The sequence below is a fragment of the Micromys minutus genome, assembly GCF_963924665.1.
Source record: "Micromys minutus genome assembly, chromosome: 6".
Lineage (NCBI taxonomy): Eukaryota > Metazoa > Chordata > Mammalia > Rodentia > Muridae > Micromys > Micromys minutus.
The window spans coordinates 31,065,911-31,087,662 of record NC_137975.1 but is presented as its reverse complement, the minus strand read 5'-3'; the positions used below and the strand labels follow the sequence as shown (position 1 = coordinate 31,087,662).

Here is a 21,752-nt window from a genome sequence, read left to right as displayed (position 1 = left end):
CTGTCACAGTTTTGAGTGTGAACCTTCCTATGGAGCTAAAGATAGACCCTTTGAGCATTATCTCCCACCCTTTTCTTCCTTTCCTTTCTGGCAGCCAGGATGGTAATTATAATCCCTATTACTTTTGAGAAACTTTCTCTTCCACCCACATGGCAGCTGATTCCCTGGGCTCTCCACAACAAGCTCAGGGAAAGATAAAGCTGCTCACTCTTTCTCTATTTCTCATTTCCACCTTCTTCACTTCACTCCCCTGTGGGTTTCCTTGGGTCTTTTCCTGGAGACAAAACACTGGATTTTCCTTTTTTTTCTCTTTCTCTCTCATGGGTGTTTGAACACAGTGAACTGGTTGGTACTTGGGTAGTATGCACAGGGGTTGACTTATGGCTAATGTCTCACTTGAGGTCATTAACCTCTTCCTGATTAGAGAGAAGCAGCAGCCTCTGCCCCATGTAGCACTGAGTCTCCAAGCATTTTCTCGCCTCCATTTTGCTTTAGTGCTTGTTTTCTACAAATGGGTGCTTTCTGAAAGATGTTTATTCGTGAACTCTCCCAGACAACACAGACTACACACATTTAAAACCCTTCCAAATTAACCTGAACAAAGTAATTGAATATAAAAATCAACACTTTTTCTTTTTTTCTACTACTGTGACCTTTTAAAAGTCTGTCAACCCAGGCTGTGGCTCACGCTTCCTATGCACCTATTTTTTTTTTTTTTTCTGTTTATCCAGAAGAGGAAAACACTTGCAGGAAAATGAAAGGAACTAACTTCATCCTCTGTTGCATCCTGTGAAGGTCTGTGATACATTTTAGGTCTTATCCTTGGGGCTATTTCTAGTATTTCCTTGACTAGAGTTTGTTTCTCAGGGTTTACCTATAAAATTACAAGTTTTAAATAGAACTTGAAAATATCTGGGAAAAGTATGTCAAGCAGATAGTTATTGGGTTTGTTCTCCAAGTTTCGTCCACTCCCGTTAGCATATGCTGGCAGAAGGACAATATTTACAGTTTTTTTAAATAGTAGCTTCATAGTTTTATTCCTTTTATTTTTAATATCGGTATCTTTTATGAAAGAATGCTTTAAGTTTCTTTTATCTTTTAAAATTTTATGTGTATCCATATGGCATTTGCTTTATTTCACAGATTGAAATAATTTTGTTACTTAATTTTTAGCACCATGAGGGAAACTCTTAGTTCTGACCTTCTGCCAGTTTCTTGACATCTTACACAACAGAAGTCCTTGTTCTCTGCCATGAGAGGTGTGGTGCTCTTGTTCTATTTTTCCTACAGCAGTCCTTAATTAATGTATCCCAACCTGTACGTGATTATTAGGCATAAACTATGGGATATCCACAATATGTTCCACAGATCCAAAGCTAAACAAGAAGAAAAGCCCAAGCGAGGATTCTTGAATGTCACTTAGAAGGGGGAATAAAATAATCACAGAAGGAAGATAGAGGGAGGGAACTGGGTAGGGGAGAAAATGAGAAAGGAGAGATGACCAGAGGCTCCACCCAGAAGTTGACTGAAACAGATGCTGAGACTCACAGCCAAACATTGGATCAACCTTGGTGACTTTTAGGTAAGAGGTAAGGCTAGAGGGCCCCAAAGGGAAAAACAGCTCCAAAGGAAAAACAACAGAGTCAACTAACCTGGAATCTTTGGAGCTCTAACAGTCTGAGCAACCAACCATAGAGCATACAGGGGCTGAAACAAGACCCCATCACATACTCAAATGCACAGCTCAGGCTTCATGTGGATTCCCCAACAACTGGAGCACAGACTGTGCCTAAAGCTGTTGTCTGCCTGTGGAATCCATTCCCCTAACTGGGACTCCTGGTCTGGCCTCAGTGGGAGAAGATGAGCCTAACTTTAAAAAGACTTCATGCTCCAGGGGTGGGCAATACCAATGGAGGGCCCAACTTCTCACAGGAGTAGGGGAGAAGTGGAGGGGAGGGAGTATGTGAAAGAATCAGGAGGAGGGCAGCGATTGAGATGCAACATGAATAAATAAATTACTGGAAAAATAACTCCAACATTATTCCCTTTGTATCATAACAATACTGAGGAAGCAGGCTAAAGTCATTCCGAGCAGAATGTCACTGCTTCTACACTCTCTTGAAACACTGTAGAAAACCCCATATTATACATTCTAACAGACATATATAGCTGTATATCTGTGCAAATCTATCTATATATCATCTATCTATCTATCTATCTATCTATCTATCTATCTATCTATCTATATTCATAAAACTCATGTAATACTACTCATAGGAAGTGTCACATATTAGAAGAAAATGAGAAGAGAGCCAGAATATATATTTTGATAGGACAAAAGAAGATAATGTTAGTAGACAGTTCAAACAGGGCAGATAAGCTGGATGATACCATTATACCGATGCTAAGCCCTCATTTGAGAAGTACACTACAGCTACAAGCAGTATATTACGTACAGCACTGAAAATAGTATGTGGAACTGCTTATGCTATTTTTTGCATCTTTCCTTTCTTATTTTTTTTTAGCAATCCTAAATTACATCAAGTAAAAGATGAGAGGTTAAAACCAAAATTTTAGCCTAGAATTTTTAACCTTCCATGATTATAGATATCTTTTCTTCCAAAAATGTTATTGGCTTCATGAAGGATTTTTTAAATTTAGTCATTTGGTAATTTTGTATTTACTTTAATAAATGAAAAATCATTAAAAATGTAATATGTTGTTTTATTTTATCAGTGGGGCCGTTTCTTTTGAACATTCAAACTAATAATATTCAGCAAAGTATCAGCCACAGGGGAAGATGGTTTAGTGAATGTAGACAATTGTTTACAAGCCTGACACCCTAAGTTCAATACAAAACCTGCACTGTACTCACAAATCTGAATAATGTAGTAAATGCTCCTAAGCAAAATTTTAAGATGTTTTCCCATATTCTATTTATGATGAATGTTTCTCTCATATAGTAATTTGCCTATTATTCATGTTTTTTCCTCAAGGACACATTCAGTTTATTTTTATTACACACCAAAATATACAATATTATGCTAAATATAATTAGTCATGAGTAAATGCAAGCCAGAGATGCAGTAAGGCATCTTCACACCCAACTATGATAGTTGGGAGCAAAAGGAAAGATTAAGTATTGAAGAAACTGTGATTAAATTGGAACCCTGAAACGAAACTAGTGAAACTCAAAATAACATAATCTATTTATAAATCTTCTAACAGCATCCAACAAATTATACACATAATGACCATATGATCTAGTGATTCTACTGTTAGATTTAATAAACTCTAAATGAATAAAGTCAAACTATAACCACAACACCAGAGTCTTTCATGGTGTTATAAACAATGTGTATGCTGATCTTAAGTTGAATAGAAAAACGAAATATGGACCCGCTTTGCTGGAATCATCTCAAATTTAAAACCAGTCATTGTGTGTCATACTATAGTTGGACTTTGAAAATGTAACTCTAAAATGATATAACTCAGTCCAACAACACATGGCACTTGAAAGGGTCTAGCACTGGCAATCCAGCAGAAACAGGACCAAATTAGATGGCTGTTCAGGGCTGAAACGATGCAGGGAAATTTTTAATAATTAGGTTTCAGTGTAATTTTCTCTAATTAAAGAAATTCTGGTGATAGATATTACTGATGTATTAAAGGGCCCAACTTTAGACATTAGTAGGTTAAAATACTTTTCTGAACTTTAATTGGATCAAACTAGAGTACAATCCTGAAAACAAACCACTCCACTCATGTTCTCTTTACCTCCTTCCTCTGCACAAACTAAACACATGGATATGTGCAGAATAAAAATATTTCTATTAAGAATTTGTGAAAATTGCCCACAAAGGAATCTTTATTATCTAAGCAGAACAGAAATGCAATTAGAGAAAAGATAGTGAAGTCTTCTTTACAATACCACTGGGCATTTACTGTTTTTATATTAGTAACTCCTATCTACCATAATGTCTAGAAAAAATTACTCATTCTGAATCTATATGCTTTAGTAGTAATTTAAATAACAACCACATAACTTATAAAAAAGAAAGACAAACAAATGCCTCGACCAAAAGCACACAGTACAATTTAACTAGATAATCAATTTTGTCAGCAATACCAAGTAATATAAAGCAATATACTACACAATATAACATTCTTGTTCTAAAATTAAAGAGATATGTTCATTCCCCCAAATTTCTTACTTCATGCAAGTCAAAACAAATTTTGTATATATGAAATGATAAAAATATGCAAAAGAATATCACATTTTCTAATGACATTGCCTTCTCTCATATAGTCCGAAATGCACATAATAGGGTATATTTCATTATATATAACAATTAAACACTAAAAATTACAACCTTGAGGTCAATTGCATACTTAGAGCTTTAGTATAAACTGTATTTAAGATCTTACTACTGATAGAATTCATTTGGTTGTCTTATTTACTGTAAAAGTATTAATTGTGGAAATGCCGAAAATTAGAATGTAGATCACAATTATACCAAGATTAATGAATCATAACAATAACCAGTAAAAGCAAAACTATCTATGTCTTGGGCCTCTTAAGAAGTCCATATCTTTCCAATGTTGATAAAGTAAATGAAATCAAATAAAGACACAAATCTTGTTGTATATTTTTGCTTACTATAGCTCTAAATCACAAAACTACCAGTTATCTTAAGAAAAAAAAATATACTTACTGCCCTCTAGAGGTATGAACCAGTAGTGTAATGAGTGTAGATGTTGCTGGGCATATACAGTTTAAAGCTAACATGGCGTATTTAAACTCTTCTTCACAAACAACATGATCTGTTTGAAATAAAATAGGTAAATTAGAATAATTTACCTTTTGAGGCTAATATATTTAAATATGAAAATTAAAACAATAGATGAAACTTCAGAAGGCTCAATAAAAACATATTTATTTTAGGGTTATTTCTATTGGATAAGACAGAGTGCTGAAAGTGAGTTCATGACTGGGCTGGGGGCCATGATGGTTAACTTCTACTTCTCTCCTAACACAAAGGGAAACTCTGGTAAAAGGCTGAAACCACCCATGCAAGTAGAACAGTGACTGCTTTGGTATACAGTCTGAAAAATGTCTCTGATGATTTGTAAATTCTTTATTAGATACTAACATTGAGTAACACAAATGCAATAGTACCGATTTTTTTTTAAAGCACAACCACCTATCATTAGTCTTCAAAATTTTATAATATATAGTAGCCTATCTGACTAACAGAACTAACATGTTTTATACTATCAGAACCACAGTAACAAACTTAAAAATTAATATTTAAAAATGAAAATAAATAAACTATTGTCAATCTAAAGCAACCAACCCCATACCAAGGGTTCAACACTGCTATTAGAAACTGTGAGCCCAGTTAACATCTATGAAATATATACATTTTTATGCATAAAATAGTAAAGTCAGGTAAAGGAAGGAATGGAAGCCTAAAGTTGTTAGTAAGATTAAAAATACTGTAAAATTTGAACACTATGAGATGTAGTCAGAGAAAACAATGATAGAAATGATACTACAGTTCTTCTGCTATGAACGTTAGTGGGATGCCTTTCTTCTAATGTTGTTTTCTCAATAAAGGATGTGCTCATTGTCTTAATTTCCTTAAAATTTAGCTTAATTTCTCTTGGTTAGACTTCACGTGAGAAATGTTCTATAGGTTATAACTCATGATTCAGTCTAAAAATGAAATATATCCTAATAATTTCTCTTTTTGCTACCCCTTTCCTCTCCCTTTAGCCCCTTTCTCCCTCCCTCTTTTTCTCTTTCAAACTACCAGGATGTTGAAGTGCAAGTTGAGGAAGACTTTAAAAGTACATACCAATGATATTTAGTGTTTTGCAAAAAGAGAGCAGATTCTATCTCCAATTTGAATGTAGAGATCTGTACAGAATTTTTGCAAAAGAACAGTGTATTTTAACCACCCTCTCAATATTTCTCAAAATAATTTTCAATGTGCATGTCTAATCCGTGAGAGAAAGGCAACAAAGCTGTTAAAGGCAGAACACAGTTGCTTTAAACGCACATCTTAGCAATGCATAGGGAACCCTGATTTCAAACTAACACTCCCAACATATGATCTGAGAAAAATATATACACTTGATAACATAACATAAGACAGGACTTTAAAAATCCTAACTGTACCAAAATTTGGAAACTCAATTACCATATGCACTACCACATGTACTTATTAATTTTCAGTAAAAAACATAAACCACATTTCTTAAATAGAAGAGCTTGAAAAAAATGTGTTACATCAATGACACTTTAAAAATGTCTCATGTTCTCCTTTAAGTGGATGAAAGTGACCTACCAAGGCTTTCTTTGTTCAATAATTATCAGAAATTTGAAGAGAATGACTGTGAGGTAATTTATGAAGGGCCCATTGTTTTCAAAAGCTGTACTATTTTTTACTATACTAAAATATTATAATCCTCACACGACTCTTGCTCAGATAAAGGTTTGCAGCACTATCAGCTCTAAAGGTTTAAGGCACATTTGCCATCAGTACTACCCCATGAACACACACACACACACACACACACACACACACACACACACAACATGTTCTGTAGCTTCAGTATCATTTGCTGAATTATCTACAGAAAAAATTCTTCCTGTCAATCTGTCAATTAAACTTTCCTTTATTATTTCTATTATAGCACGTGACTCACTGATATGACTTCAATATTTTTCAATCACTATTTTCTACTGATGACAACATGTATTTCTGGCATGGCTATTGTTGCAAGCAAGCGCTTTTGTATTGTATTTTCTTATTCATTTTATTCAGTGTTTACATAGGAACAATTCATGCTTCATCATTGTATATATAACCTATATGTCTCTCACTAAAAGAAGTTATAAAATATTCATGTACAAAGAAGGTATAGAAAGCTAGTGAGATGGCTAATCGAATAAGCTTGTCATTGTTAAGAAAAGTCTCAAAACTTCAGACTGATCCCAGAAGTCACATAAAGATAAAATGAGATAACAGACTCCACAAAGTTTTCCCTTAGCCTTCATATGTAGTTATAGGGGGTAAATGTCTTCTAATAAGTTGATTCTTCCACACAATTAAATAATAATGGGACTATTTTCACTGCTAGTATTACTACTACTACCACTATCACATACTACTACTAAAACATTTAATTAATATTAGTTTCTTAGATGACTAAAGCATATGTGCATTCTCCTTAGATAAGAAGTGAAATGAACAAAGAAGCAAAATATCTCTTTAATCCCAGTGGATAGTAGACACATGTAAATTGTAATGATAGAATATTCAATTAGATAATAATATCGATTGACAAGGATAACAAAGTGTTAAAACTTAACCCACCAAGTGCAACTGTCAAAGTAGATTTGACACTATTCATAGACACCATCTTCAAAGTCTACATACATCTCAAGAGTCTGAAATATTCACCACCAGCTAAGGCTTCCAGTAAACTACATATAATATGTTTCAAGGATTTTAAATAGTAGCACTCTTCCCTAATACATGCAAAGCCAAAGATCTGGCTCTCAGCTTTGGAAAAATAAAAATAAGGTTAAATAAAAGGCACTGACCACATTCTATTAGTCTACTTTCTGTCCCTCAGTCTCAAATGCTGTATGACAGTCAGCATTGATTCAGCTTCCTAGGTCATTGTCTTTGAACGTTTGTGCACACTCGTTAGTAAGGTGTGGTCACTATGAGATAACCAGGGGTCAAGCAACAGAATATAGCATTCCTATTTCAGGCATTAGAATGTCAACTTTTACTGGTCTCTGTAGAATAGAAATAGGAAACAATCCAATCTCAAACACCATTTTTTCTCTGGCATTAGATGTCAGGATATTTGAATTAAGGGGAAAATTAAGACTTTTAATTCTTTCATAGAAGTTAGTACAGAGAATACCACCACATAGTTTTTGTCCATTAATATTTTCACCTTTAAATGAGAACAAAGGTTCCTGGAATAGTGATGCATGTCTCTAACACCAGCACTTGAGAATCAGATGCAGAGCAACTACTGGGAGTTCCAGGAAAGACAGGACTGAATAATGAGACCTTGTCTAAACAAAAGATCTTTTTTCCTAATAGGAAATATACTTTTCCCTTATGATATTTCTGAATTATGATTTTCTTCCTTTCTATTCTACTTCCGCTCTCTTGATCCACACCCTTCCTGTCTCTCCTTATAAAGCAAACATACAACTAAGCAATAATAATAAAGTATATAATAAGACAATAAAAGCTAGCATATTATAATAGAATAAATAGAAGGAAAAAACCCAAAAGAAGATAAAAGAAGCAGGGCCATACTTATTCACAAATTCAGGTATCCCATAAATACATTAAACTGGAAGCCATTATACATACAGAAAGGACCTACAAGGTAATAAGAGAGAATGAAAATATATAATTAAAAATCAAAACTATAAGAATAGTTTTGAGTGACCTTCTGAGACAAGGAACCTCTAAAGCTGCCTTTGAGCTTGTTTTCTCTTTGCCATTTACTTCTGGAAATGCTATTTACATTTTAAAAGAGTTTGTATTCCTCAGGGAAGCTCCATGCAGTAAAGATTTTCATTTACAAGTGTTTGCCAATTAGACAGTGATAAATCGCTTTGGGGTTAAGGAAGAGGCATGTGCCCACTTCCCCAGGAAGTTCTAAGACTGCCATCTGGTGCACATTCATGCATAGCCTGTGCATGCAATGTAGCTTTCTGAGAGTTCATGTGTACATTAGTCTTGTTAATTTTGAAGGCGTTGTTTACTTGCTGTTCTCCATCCTCTCTGGCTCTCACACTCTTTCCTCTTTCTCTACCTTAGAGGTCCTTAGGCATACAAGGGAGAAATTTGTTGGACACATCCCATTTAGGGCTGAGTGGTCCATGATCTCTCACTTTCTTCATAATGTCTAGCTGTGAAGCTCTATTTGTACCCATTTGCTGCAGGAGGAAGCTTCTCTGATAATAGCTGAGTAGGGCACTAATTTATGAGTACAGTAGAATGTCATTAGGGGTCATTTTATGTTATTATAAAATATTTTAACAACTTTATTTTACAAAACAAAGATAAATGTACAGATTTTAAGCATTTTTGCATAAAATTATACAATACATTTTTGTCAGTACTTTTTTTCAGATTTTAAAATAATTTTTACATAAAACTATATGAATATATTTGTTAGTCAGTACTTGATTTTTTTAAAGGTTTGATAGTATGCATTGAAAACTTAATAGTTACAATGAGCATAAAGTACATGTAAAACAAAATGTAACATGGAAATAGTCAAAGTTTTCTTGTTGTATAAAGATTTTTTTGTTTTGTTTTGTTTTGTTTTCTTTATTTCTTGGGCTGGAGAGATGGCTCAGCCATTAAAGGCTAGGCTCACAACCAAAAATATAAAATATTTTTAACATTAGTATTTGGTTTTATACAAGGCCACAGAAAAATCAAGAGTCTCAAAAATCAAAAATCAAAAATCTTGGGTAACTCTTGGTTACCCAAGCAGTGTTGGGATGAGTTCCATCTCTTGGACTGAGATTTAATTCAAATATTTGTTAGTTACTCTCACAAGCTTTACAACACCAACACACTAGCATATCTTGCAGGCAAAACGCCATTGTAGATCACTTTTATAGGTGACTTGGTGTTTGTTTCTTCCTAGGTGGCTTGTAAAGTACCTTTCTGTACCAATGACACTAAGATGTAGGGGGAAAGACTCTATTTAGGCCCCAGCTCAACTTGACCATATTCATCAATTTATGTAAGTGTTGTCTTCAGGACTGGGGCACTAACATCCATTAGTAGTGTTTCACCTATAGTTTGGAACCATCCTGTGTTGCTTGGGATTTCCCATCGGGCTTCTTTTCATATCTCAACTACATGTAACACAGTGTCAGCACTGAAAGCTTTATTTGGTGACAAGGGATGTCCAACTGGAACTCTATATACTCCAAATCCCTATTATTCATCTATATCATTTAAATCACCTTTATATATGTATATACTTTTGAAAGTTTGTACTACATTAGGTTCTCACACTATTTCTCAAATCGCCATTAATTTGGGGTGTCTCTACTCATATTCCTTTCCCTTCCACTCTTTCCCAACACTCTCTATTTGCTCATTCTGTTTCAGAATCTCCTTATTTGTAACTAATATATATATATATATATATATATATATATATATATATTAGTTATAATATAATTTTTTCCTATAAAGGTAGATCTGTCCCACCCTGACATCTTTATACCGAACTTGTGTGGTTTTACAGAGCCTAGCATAGTAACTACTGGCTTAACAGCTAATAGCTAAACTATAAGAAATATACACTGGAAAAAAAACTTCATATACAACATCTGGTGATAGTGGAAAGGTATGTTTGCCTATAGAAGAATGCAAACTGATCCATACTAATCACTCTGTACAAAACTCAACTCCAAATGAATCAAAGACTTAAACATAAAACCTGAACCTGATATGAAAAAAAGATGAAGGTAAAAGAAAAGCCTTGAAAAAAATTGTACAAAGAAGAATTTGTGGCCAAAACACTATTAATACAGTCAGTAAGATCACCAACTTATATCAGATCTTTTCGTGTGGTGAAAGACACTCTCACTCAGGCAAAGTAGCAGCCTACAGGATGGGAAAATATTTTTATCATTTATGCATACAATATAAGGCTAATATCCTTATATATAATGAGTCCAGTAAAATAAAACCCTTAGATATCAAAAATAACTCTAATAAAAATAAGAAACAGACGAAAATAGATAATGTATAATGGGTAGGAAACACTTGCATAAATGTTAGATACCCTAAGTCATGAGAGAATTGGAAATCAATACTACTTTGTGACTTCAGTTCATAGCGGTTAAAATGGCTATGATGAACAAAACAAGATATGTGTCATGTGGCAAGGATTTGAAGACAAGGGAACAATTATTCATTTCTGGTAGAACTTCTAACTTGTACAGCCCACTTGGAAATTAGTGATTTCCTGGTTCCTCAGGAAAATGGGAATCGATCTACCTAAATATCTAGCTACACTACACTTCAGCATATACACAAAGGGCACCACACTATCACACAATACTTGCTCAACTATGTTCATTGTTGCTCTATTAATACTAGCCTGATATTAGAAACAATCTGGATGTCCCTCATTAAATGAATCGGTAAAAGAAATGTGGTACATTTGCTCAATGAAATCACACTTACCCTTTAAAAACAAAAATATTATGAAGTTCTTTGGAACTACAAAAGAAACAAAGTAAACACTGTACTGGCTAGTTCTGTGTGTCAAACATGACACATGCTAGAGTTATCACAGAGAAAGGAGACTCTGTTGAGGAAATGCTTTCATGAGATTGAACTGCAGGGGTGACATCCTTCTGCTGGTTATCCTGCATTTTATAGTAAGGCTGGATCAGCAAGGCAGAGGAAGCAAGCCAGTAAACAGTAGCCTTTATGGCTTTTGCATCAACTGGTTTCCACGTCTGATTGAGTTCCAGTTCTAACTTCTTCCAGTGATGAACTATGCTCTGGAAGTATAAGATGAATAGACCTAGTTGTCTCCAACTTGCTGTTTTTGATTTTGGTACTTTTTCTACAGAAATAGAAACCCCAACTAAGACAACATCCTCAGTAGGCAAACTAGACAGAGAAAAAATATATTTATTCATTTGTATGTATAAGGAAACTTTACAAATCCAAACACATTTTCTTGTTTAACTAATTTCTCATATTTGGAGGGCTGTAACAATGGCTCAGTAGGTAAAAATGCTGGATATGCAACAAGAACAAGGACAACATCAAACAATAAGTAAAAAGGAAATAGAAAAAGAAAGAAAACAGAGAAACAAACAAAAAGAAAAATCTAAACACCAAACAAAGCAGCCAGGTTGTTCACATGTTCTGGCAGAATTGAGCAGCTCGTCATTTTAACCCAAACAATGACCATTAAGTTCAGTTAGGGGTCCTATCTCAAGGAATAAAGCACAAGGTAATAGAGCAGGATAGGATGATATTCTCTAGCCTTGCACCCCTGAGTACAAAATACTTGCATCACAAAGACACTGCATATTTCACGTGCACACACACACACACACACACACACACACACACAAACACACACACACACACACACACACACACACACTTGCTAGATTAGGGAATTGGTATAAATAAATCAAATTCAGATTTACTCTTCTGAGCTAAGCAGTGACATTCACTCTCCTGGGCTGAGGGAGTGGCTTCCTAATGTGTTTTGATATCTTGCAAGTTCCTTGCATTCTGAAACCTGTTAACTGATATCCTGCTGCCCAAATCTGCTGGCGAACCACATATAGCCTTTCATAAATTAGAAGTCAATAAAAATAAAAGTTCAGTTCTATCACACTATCAGTAATGATTGTGATTGTGGGCTAATATTCAGGGAATGACTGCCCACTTCAATAATCACACCACTTGTCTCATTACTTAGGCTTTATTGTCTGTCAGATGGGTGTTATAAATACTAAAGGAAGTAGGCTATATTTCTAAATCAGCAGCATATCACTCACCAACAGTCAGAACTTAGACAAGCTTCCTAACATAATGTACCATTCCTGTGCACCTTTTCTGTCATATGGCAGCTAAAAATGTTCATCTGTAACAACAGAAGAAAAGGCAGAACATATGGGGATGAGTGCAGGCTGTGGAGTAGCTGGGGGAGTTTTATGAATGTTATGCTCTTCTTATGATGGCTCTATTTCTTAGTCAAATAGATGGAAATGATTAGGAAGAAGGTGGGAAAATAAGGGTTGCAAATAATCTGTTGCTTTCCTGGGCTGTTTTCTTCAGCTTCTCTACAATTCATGAAAGTTGGTCCAAGAACACAGCTCATTTGGTTAAGTGATTCTCATACAAGAATGAAGAACTAGTTGCAATTCCCAGAAGACAAAGGGAAAAAGAATCCTAATGTAGTGATTCACAGATACCTGCCTAGCACATGAAAGCAGAGATAAGAGGACCATTTTGACTGCTAGCCAGTGAACCTGGCCATTTGCAAACCTCAGGATATTGAGAGATACCTGCTCTAAAACCAAGAGGTACAGCTTCCAGAGAAGTACACTCAGGATTAATTTCTGGCCTCCATGCATCAGCATATACACACAAATACAAGTGACATGATAGGAGAAATTTAAAAAAAGGAGGGGGACTCTTCAGTGGGGTAAGAATGTCAAAAATACAAGAGGGATGTGAGTAAAATAACTAAAGAGTGTCTAAAATTACATATAAACTAATTAGCTAAAAAATTCCCATAACAAATGTAATTTCATATATGAACTTAACTCAAGTGGGCCGACTGCATTCCCTCCAAGAGCCTAAGACCATCAACATCAGACATGAGACGTCCTCTTTAGAATTGTTGGTCAGGGTGATCTTAGAAGCTCCTCAATCCAATTGCTGCCTTTGATTACTCTCCCTATATACATACTTCAGAAATAAGGCAGAGAACAAATTCAAAAATGAGCTAGAACTGGCCTGAAAGGCCTCTTCATTGGGAATAAGAAAAAAATAAATCAAATCCTGTAGGGTCTGGTTGCCACAATGAAGGTGAATGATGGGGTGAGTGGGGGTACACTCCTAGAGGCAAATGGGACAATGGATAGGGGAAGAACTGTGTAAGGTAGGAGAGAGAGAAATATTTGTGATATTACTTATTTTCTTATTGGATATATTTTATTTACATTTCAAATATTATCCCCTTTCTGTTTTCTTCTCCATAAACCCTCTATGCCACCCCCTACACCTGCTTCTACAAGGGTGTGCCCCCACCCACCTACACCCTCCCACCTCCCTACTCAACATTTCCCTACACTGGAGCATCAAGTCATGGCAGGACCAAGGATTTCTCTTTCCATTGATGCTTGACAAGACCATTTTCTGCTTCATCTGTAGCTGGAGCTATGGGTCCATCTATGTGAATGAACTCTTTGGATAGTGGCTTAGTCCCTGGAAGCTCTGGTTGGTTGGTATTGCTGTTCTTATGGAGATGCAAACCCCTTCAGCTCCTTCAATCCTTTCTCTAACTCCTCCTTTTCATGCACCTTGCAAACTTCCATTGGTAGGAGGCAAGTTAATATCCTATAATACCTACCAGCCACATTGTGGATTGCAAAACAAGACAATGTAAAGAGTGAATTTGCAGTGCATGTCATTCTCAATAGCTAACTACTTTTTCTCTAGTAGTTTTTTTTATTAATTATTCTGTTCATTTATATCTAACATGATAGCCTGCTTTCTGGTTACCCCTTCACAAACCCCTCCACTATTCCCCCTTTCCTTTGCCTCTATGTGATGCTCCCCCACCCACCCTCTTCTCCCCACCACTCTGGCATCACTCTATGCTGGGTCATCAAATCTCCATAGGAACAAGAAACCCCTCTCCCATTGATGTCAGACAAGGTCATCCTCTGCTATATATGTATCTGGAACCACGGATCCTTTCCTATGCTAACTATTTTCTAATTAGACTTACAAGCCACTTAAGAAGGAAGCCATGCCAGCCAAGTACAAAAGAATGCAGCTAAATACTCAGGGCTCGTGAAGACATGCTTATTGGAAGAGAATATGCTACCTCTAATTTGCTAAACCACAATAATATTTAACACAAAGATAAGCAGAAACATCTATCTTTATGCTCACAGAAACATACAGTCTTCATTCTTCAACAAGAAAACTTACAGTCATAGATCTATAGAAAAGCATTATAATTCAAATTCAAAGTGGAGGAGCCAAGTCCTAATGGATATATCTACCAAACAACTTAACACAAAGCTCAGAAAACATTGTGGAGGAAGAGGCAGAAAGATTGTAAAAATGAAAGGATTAGGGAGTTTCATGTGAGAATGTGTCTCCTGGTAATGTCCTAAGTTACACCCATAAAACATCACCAACATGTGGGAAAGCCCATGAGACGTCACTTGTACACAAAGAACTATAGGGCAACTGAGAAAAGCTGCAAATTGAAGAGGTAGTTTTTCACAGGAAAAAAGCACACCAATTAGTTATCCAGTGTCCAATGTTAAGCCCTGAAAACATACATATAAATAAAATTATATGTGTATAATAACACTTAGTGAAAAAAAGAAGCCATCAATTTGAAGAAGGTTGAAAAGGGAGATATGGGAATGTTTTAGGGATCAGAGGAAAAAGAAACTTCTAATTATGATATCAAAAATTTTTAAAAATTATAGCTAAATAAAACAAAAAATCAATTTAACAACTCTTTTCTAAAACCATTATGTAAAATGTATGGGCCATAAAGAGTTATCATGCATAAATGAATCTATGCATAAACTTGTAAGTTTTACTCAAGTGACTTTGTTGGATATTTGTTACAGTGATAGAAAGCTTACCAACACAGAAGGATAAGATTGTGGAGAATGATTATCAAACTTGAGCACAAATTTCAGATGAATAGATTTTAAGCTGGGAGTAATGAATAATTTGTTTTGTTTTATTTTTAATTTGGAATGATAAAAGGTACAGTGAAATAGTTCTTATTTTATAGAATTTTTTCAATTCTGTACTTTTTTCCAACTTTATTTTAAAAAGAGAGACACATGTATAGATTTTTAAAAGTATTTTGGCACAAAACTATATGAACATATTTTTGTCAGTACTTGATTATTTTAAAAATTTGCTAGTATGCCTTAAAATCTTACAAGTTATCATAAGCATCAAGTACATGTAAAACAAAATGTAACATGGAAACAGTCAAAGTTTTCTTGGTGTGCATAGATTAGACATAATGATTTTTAAATATGAAAAATTGCCACAAGGCTATTTTCTTAGCCCTTGAGTTATTATGATTTAAGGTCTAGGTATACCCCACTCTGAGTGGGTGCTATACACTTCTTCTTGTTGTTGGGTTGTTTGTTTTTTTTTTTTTTTTTTGTACTGTACTTTTTTCAAATTATTTTTATATTGAATATTTTCTGTATTTATAATGCAGATGTTATCTCCTTTCTACCAAATCTATCTCCCCTCCCCCACCCATAGCCTCCATAGAGGTTGTCCCTCTCCCTACCTCCCTCCCCTTCCTCAGTTTTCCCCTTCACTGGGTAAACAACCCTTTGCTGGACCAAAGTTTTCTCCTCTCATTGATGCCAGAGAATGATATCCTTTGCTTCATGTAGACCTATAGCCATGGGTCTCTCCATGAAAACTCATTGGTTGGTGTTTTGGTCCCTAGGAGCTGTAGTGGATTTGGTTAGTTGGTAATTTTGTTCTTCCCATGAGGTTGCAGACGCTTTCAGCTCCTTCAGTCCTTTCTATAGCTCCTTCATTGGTGTCCCCAAATTCAGAATGATTGTTAGCTGCAAGCATCCTTCTCTGTGTCAGTATGGCTCTGGCAGAGCCACTGAGGAGGCATCCATATCAGGTTCCTGGCAAGAAGCACTAATTGGCATCTGCAATAGTACTTGGGTGATGGTCATCTTTGGATGATCTTTTCTCCAATCCCTGCTCCTCTATTAGTTCAATTATTTTCTCCCACTAATGTTTTGTTCTAGCTATTAAGAATGACTGAGGCATCTATCTTCTGGCTTTCCTTCTTTTTGAGCTTTATAAGTTCTGTGAATTGTTTTTTGGGTATTCCAAACTTTCTGGGGGCTAGTATCTACTTATCTGTAAGTACATACCACAAGTGTTCTTTTGTGACTGGGTTACCTCACTCAGAATGACAGCTTTAAGCTCCATCCATTTGCCTAGGAAATTCATGAAGTCATTGTTTTTTATAGATGAATAGTACTCCATTGTATAAAGGTACCACAATTTCTGAATCCATTTCTCTGCTAAAGGACATCTGGGTTCTTTTCAGCATCTGGCTATTATAAATAAGACTACTATGAACATGGTAGAACATGTGACCTTGTTAGATGTTGGAACATCTTTTAGGTATATGCCCAGGAGTGGTATAGCTGGGTCCTCAGGTAGTACTATGTCCAATTTTCCGAGGAACCTCCAGACTGATTTCCAGAGTGGTTGTGCCAGCTAACAACCCCGCCAACAATGGAGAAGTGTTGTTCTTTCTCCAAATCCTCAACAGCATCTGCTGTCACCTGAGTTTTGATCTTTGACCACTATAACTGGTGTGAGGTAGAATCTCAGGGTTGTTTTGATTTTCATTTCCCTAGTAATGTTGAGCATTTCTATAAGGCTTCTCAGCCATATGACATTCCTCAGTTGAAAATTCATTGTTTAGCTCTGTACCCAATTTTTAATAGGGTTATTTGATTCCCAGAGTCTAACTTCTTGAATTCTTTGTATATCTTGGATACTAGTCCTCCATAAGATGTAAGGTTGGTAATGATCTTTTCCCAATTTGTTGGTTGCTGTTTTGTCCTTTTGATAGTGTCTTTTGCTTTACAGAAGCTTTTCAATCTCATGTGGTCCCTTTTGTCAATTCTTGATCTTAGAGCATAAACCACTGATGTTCTGTTCAAGAAATTTATCCTGTGCCTATATGTTCTAAGTTCTTTTCCACTTTCTGTTCTTTTAGTTTCAGTGTACCTGATTTTATGTGGAGGTCCTTGATCTACTTGGATTTGAGCTTAGTACAAGGAGATTAGAAGGGGTCAATTTGCATTTTTCTGCATGCTGACTGCCAGTTGAACCAGCACAATTTGTTGAAGAGGCTGTCCATTTTTCCATTGCATGCTTTTAGCTCCTTTGTCAAAGATCAAGTGACCATAGGTGTGTGAGTTCATGTCTGACTTTTTAATTTTATTCCACTGATATACCTGCCTGTTATATAATTGTTTGTTTTCTGTTGCAAAGTATTAATGGCTTCATATAAAGAAATAGGGAAATTTCCATCATGTTCTAGTTTGTACAATAGTAAAAGGAATACCACTCATGTCAATTAAACAGTAGAATTATTTTAACCAAAAGCAAACTCGATATTTAATGAAACTCCATCAATATATCACCAGTTCTTATTTACTTTCATGTAGAAAAAGAAAAGAAATTAAAGATAGTTATAATAATCCTGAAAAATAAATGAACTACTAGAAATGATTATTCTAGATTACAAGTTATAGTACAGAGTTATAATTATGTATATAAAAACAGAAGAGTATATACATAAAAACAGACACATTGTTCAATGGATTTCAATTATAGCTCAGACATCAACCACATAGCTATGGATTTTTGACAAAGAAGGCAAGCATATATGCTGGAGGGAAGATTTCATCTCCAAAAAATGAAGGTAGTTAAAGTGATGGTTGAATGCAGAAGAATGATATTATAATTGTAACAATCATCTTGCATAAGATCCAACTCCCAATACAGCTATGACCTAAGCATAATACTGAATATTCTAAACATGACAGAAAAGAATGAGATAGATTTCCTTTCACTGGCAAATGAAAGAGCTGTAAGAATAAGACAGAGAGAACACAGGTAAGATATAATTAATGCATAGCATTTTTTGATGCTCACAGTATGTTACATTTAACTCAAAGAAAGTAGAAGCTACATCACAGAAAATTACTTGTTAACCTGTGTTTATGACTGTTCTATTTTCAAGATGAAGAAATTGAGAACAGCCTACATCTCCATCAACTGAGGAGTAGATAATCAAATGTGATATATTTACAAAATGGAATATTACCTATCTGTTAAGAAAATGAAATGATCAAACTCTCAGGTAAAAGGATAGAATTAAAAACACTTTTTCTAAGTAAGACAGACACTAGAAAATGAATGTTGGGAGTTTTCTTTCATGTGTGGATGTTAGCTCTTAAGGTTTAGAAATGTTTGTTTCAATCCAAATAACTGCAAAGGGTAGGTAGCTGAGAAAGATGCAGGGAATCAGCCAAGGGTGCATAAATATACTAAAGTGTTTTAAGGAGCCAAAATGGAAACTGAAACCGAAGGATTAGTAGGAGAGGTAGATGGGTAAAGAAAAATATTAGGAATGACAATGAACACTAAAGTACCTTTAGAGGATAAACTGGCATCACTAGGAGGAGAGGCTCTTGGTCCTGTGAAGGGTCAATTCCCCAGTGTAGGGGATGCCAGGTTGGAAAGGAGGGAGTGAGTTGGTGGGTGGGGGAACATCCTCATAGAAGCAGGGGGAGGGGTGAGGAGCTAATGAGGTTCTGGAGGAAAAAAAACAGGAAAGGGGATAACATTTGAAATGTAAATAAATAAAGTATACAATTAAAAAAAAGAGAGAGAACCTACTGTGCGTACTACTGTAGCTTTCTAAGGTTTATATATGGTAGCTTCCTAAGATACATGTGAAAGTAATTTAAATGTAGTCACTATATAATCATGAAACAATTCATCAACCAGACAAATTATACCATTAAGTAAAACTTCTAGCACCACAAATGAGTTACATCTTTTAGAGTCATTGCTAAATTGGCCATATTACCATCACTGGCTATTTCCAGTTATGACAAGTACAATTAGGGGAGGTGGATCATGTCTTGAAATCCCTGCATCATTTTAGTTTCTGTGCTCTTGTATGACTTGAAAGTACATTCTTTCCACAAATGGTTGCTAGGCAACAGTTCTTTGGAAAGCAGTAATCAGTAACACTAACTAAACCAATTCAGTTCTGGGTTTTGATTACAGAAATCAAACACCTTTCAGGATGGACATATTAAACAAAAACCTAGAGTCTAGACAAAAACAATGTTATTCTTTTTATTTTAACAACTACAAGCTTCTTACAAACAATAACTGAATTGTAAAATATCTAGCATATTTTCTTCTCCTCATTAGATTCTGTTGCTAAGTATGAGTGGACTGAGAGCTAGGCAACCTACATATCTTTTTTATAAGAACACATAGCATGCAATAAATAAGTGATTTTTTTCAGTCCTATTGTATTGATAGGTAAAAATTACTGTGTGTCATCACACATCATAGTTTTTGCCAGTTCAACTAAAATGCTACATTCAAATGCTAAATGGCTAAAAATAGACTTAAGTAAACTTTATGTCATTTAATCTCACAAGATCTAAATATTAGTATGTTTATTAAATATGTAAATGTATTGTCTTACAAGACTTCAAAAAGAATTGGGAAATCAAGCAGGAATATTGGCTTTAAAGTATCACCAATTTATAAAGTATGAGTATATTGAATTGAATTGAATAAACATTGGCTATACAATCAATACAGTGATTAAATGATTAAAATCATATTCTTTATATTATTTTTATTAAATGAATTGGCAAAAATATAAAAAATTAGAATTTATATGAGCACAAATCTCTAATTTTGTGGCAATCAAATGAAATTATGTATTAAAATCTATGTGAACATTATAACATTCATAATAAAAATAAATTTTCTATGCAATATTGCTCCTTAATTAAATTAAAACATAGATAATATAAACGATATGTAAAGTGAATACTTAGCTACATGATAGAGATTATATAGACACATAGATACAAAGAAAAATATATAGATAGAAGATATATCAATTCTACAAGCTTTTTTGATTTTTTTTTTAAATGGCTACAGATTTAGAGATTTCTTTATTTTCCAAGTTTGGATATACTGTGACTTCATTGAATTCTGCAAAGTCTTCAATTTGTGAAATAATTTTGACATTGGTTCAAATGAAGGAAAAGACTTCAATTTTTAAGTGTGTGTGTATGTGTTGTGTGTATTTAAATGTGTGTTGTGGATAGACAGAATGACACCTAAAATTACATAGAAGTTCATGCTTATTACCAGTTTCATTACTGTTTTATTTAAATGTTACATCATTAAATATTTGCATTTCCTTTTCATTCTTTGAGAATGAAGTCAATTATTTTGGTAAAATCTACCAAAGAAATTTAAGGCCTGTCTTCTATCATGTGTTTATTTATTTTGTTAATCTCTAAAGTAGTACTGCACTGTAAGGTAAAATCCTCAAATGACTTTAAAGTTTCTGGCTTTCATATATGCTTATATTACATAATGCTTTTGAGTGCAGGTGATGGATGTATCCTAGGGGTAAACTCAATACAACAAATGTAAATTATGCATCATTTAGTTGAATGAAAAACTGTGACCTTAGAGAGGTGCTGGCAAACCCTACTGTTAAAGAGCTGAAGCTACAAAGGATGTAATCCTGTTGCCTTGAAGAAACCATCATCTTTAAAATGAAGCACATGGTGGAGAACAAATGCCTCCTATTCGAAGAAGAATCTCTAGTTCTAGATTTAAAGGTAACCGCTATCTGTTAACCAGTGTTCAGGTAGAAAATGAAGGCTTCCCTCAGATGTTTTCATTGTTGACTGTTCACACTTGGTCAATTATCTCTGAAAAGCTAAGCAACTTAGAGATAATACATTTAAATCATTTTAAATTGTCATGAAAGGAGCATTTCATGATCAAGGTGAATGCAATGTCAATCAATCTCCAGTGGCTTCACTACAGGAATGCTTCTGTCTTACTGGGCATACCTCTCACCAAATGGCTGTGTTCTTTTCCATCAAACTTCTTGGCATGAAGTTTCTAATCTCCTTGAGCTTTGGAGACCTTTCTGACTTTTCTCCTGTGTTTGTTGGTTTTGTTTCTGTTTGTTTTCATTTCTTTGTTTGTTTGTTTGTTTTTGTTTTTTCACAAAGCCTTCAGGTATTTCAACTATGAACTAAAAATCTAACATTGCAAAAACATGTAGAAGATAGATTTTTATTTTTG

General features: G+C 34.7%; 1 protein-coding gene across 3 annotated transcripts in view; it reads right to left on the bottom strand.

The window, feature by feature from the left end:
- Window positions 1-21,752, bottom strand: part of KCNT2 (potassium sodium-activated channel subfamily T member 2) — a gene marked incomplete at both ends in the record, with an annotated part of 388,861 nt that overhangs the window by 113,044 nt on the left and 254,065 nt on the right. For all 3 annotated transcript variants that reach the window (XM_080917662.1, XM_080917663.1, XM_080917664.1), the window contains one exon: window positions 4,716-4,824. In XM_080917662.1, coding sequence (XP_080773788.1) covers window positions 4,716-4,824 — 109 coding nt within the window. The remainder of the gene's footprint in view (window positions 1-4,715; window positions 4,825-21,752) is intronic.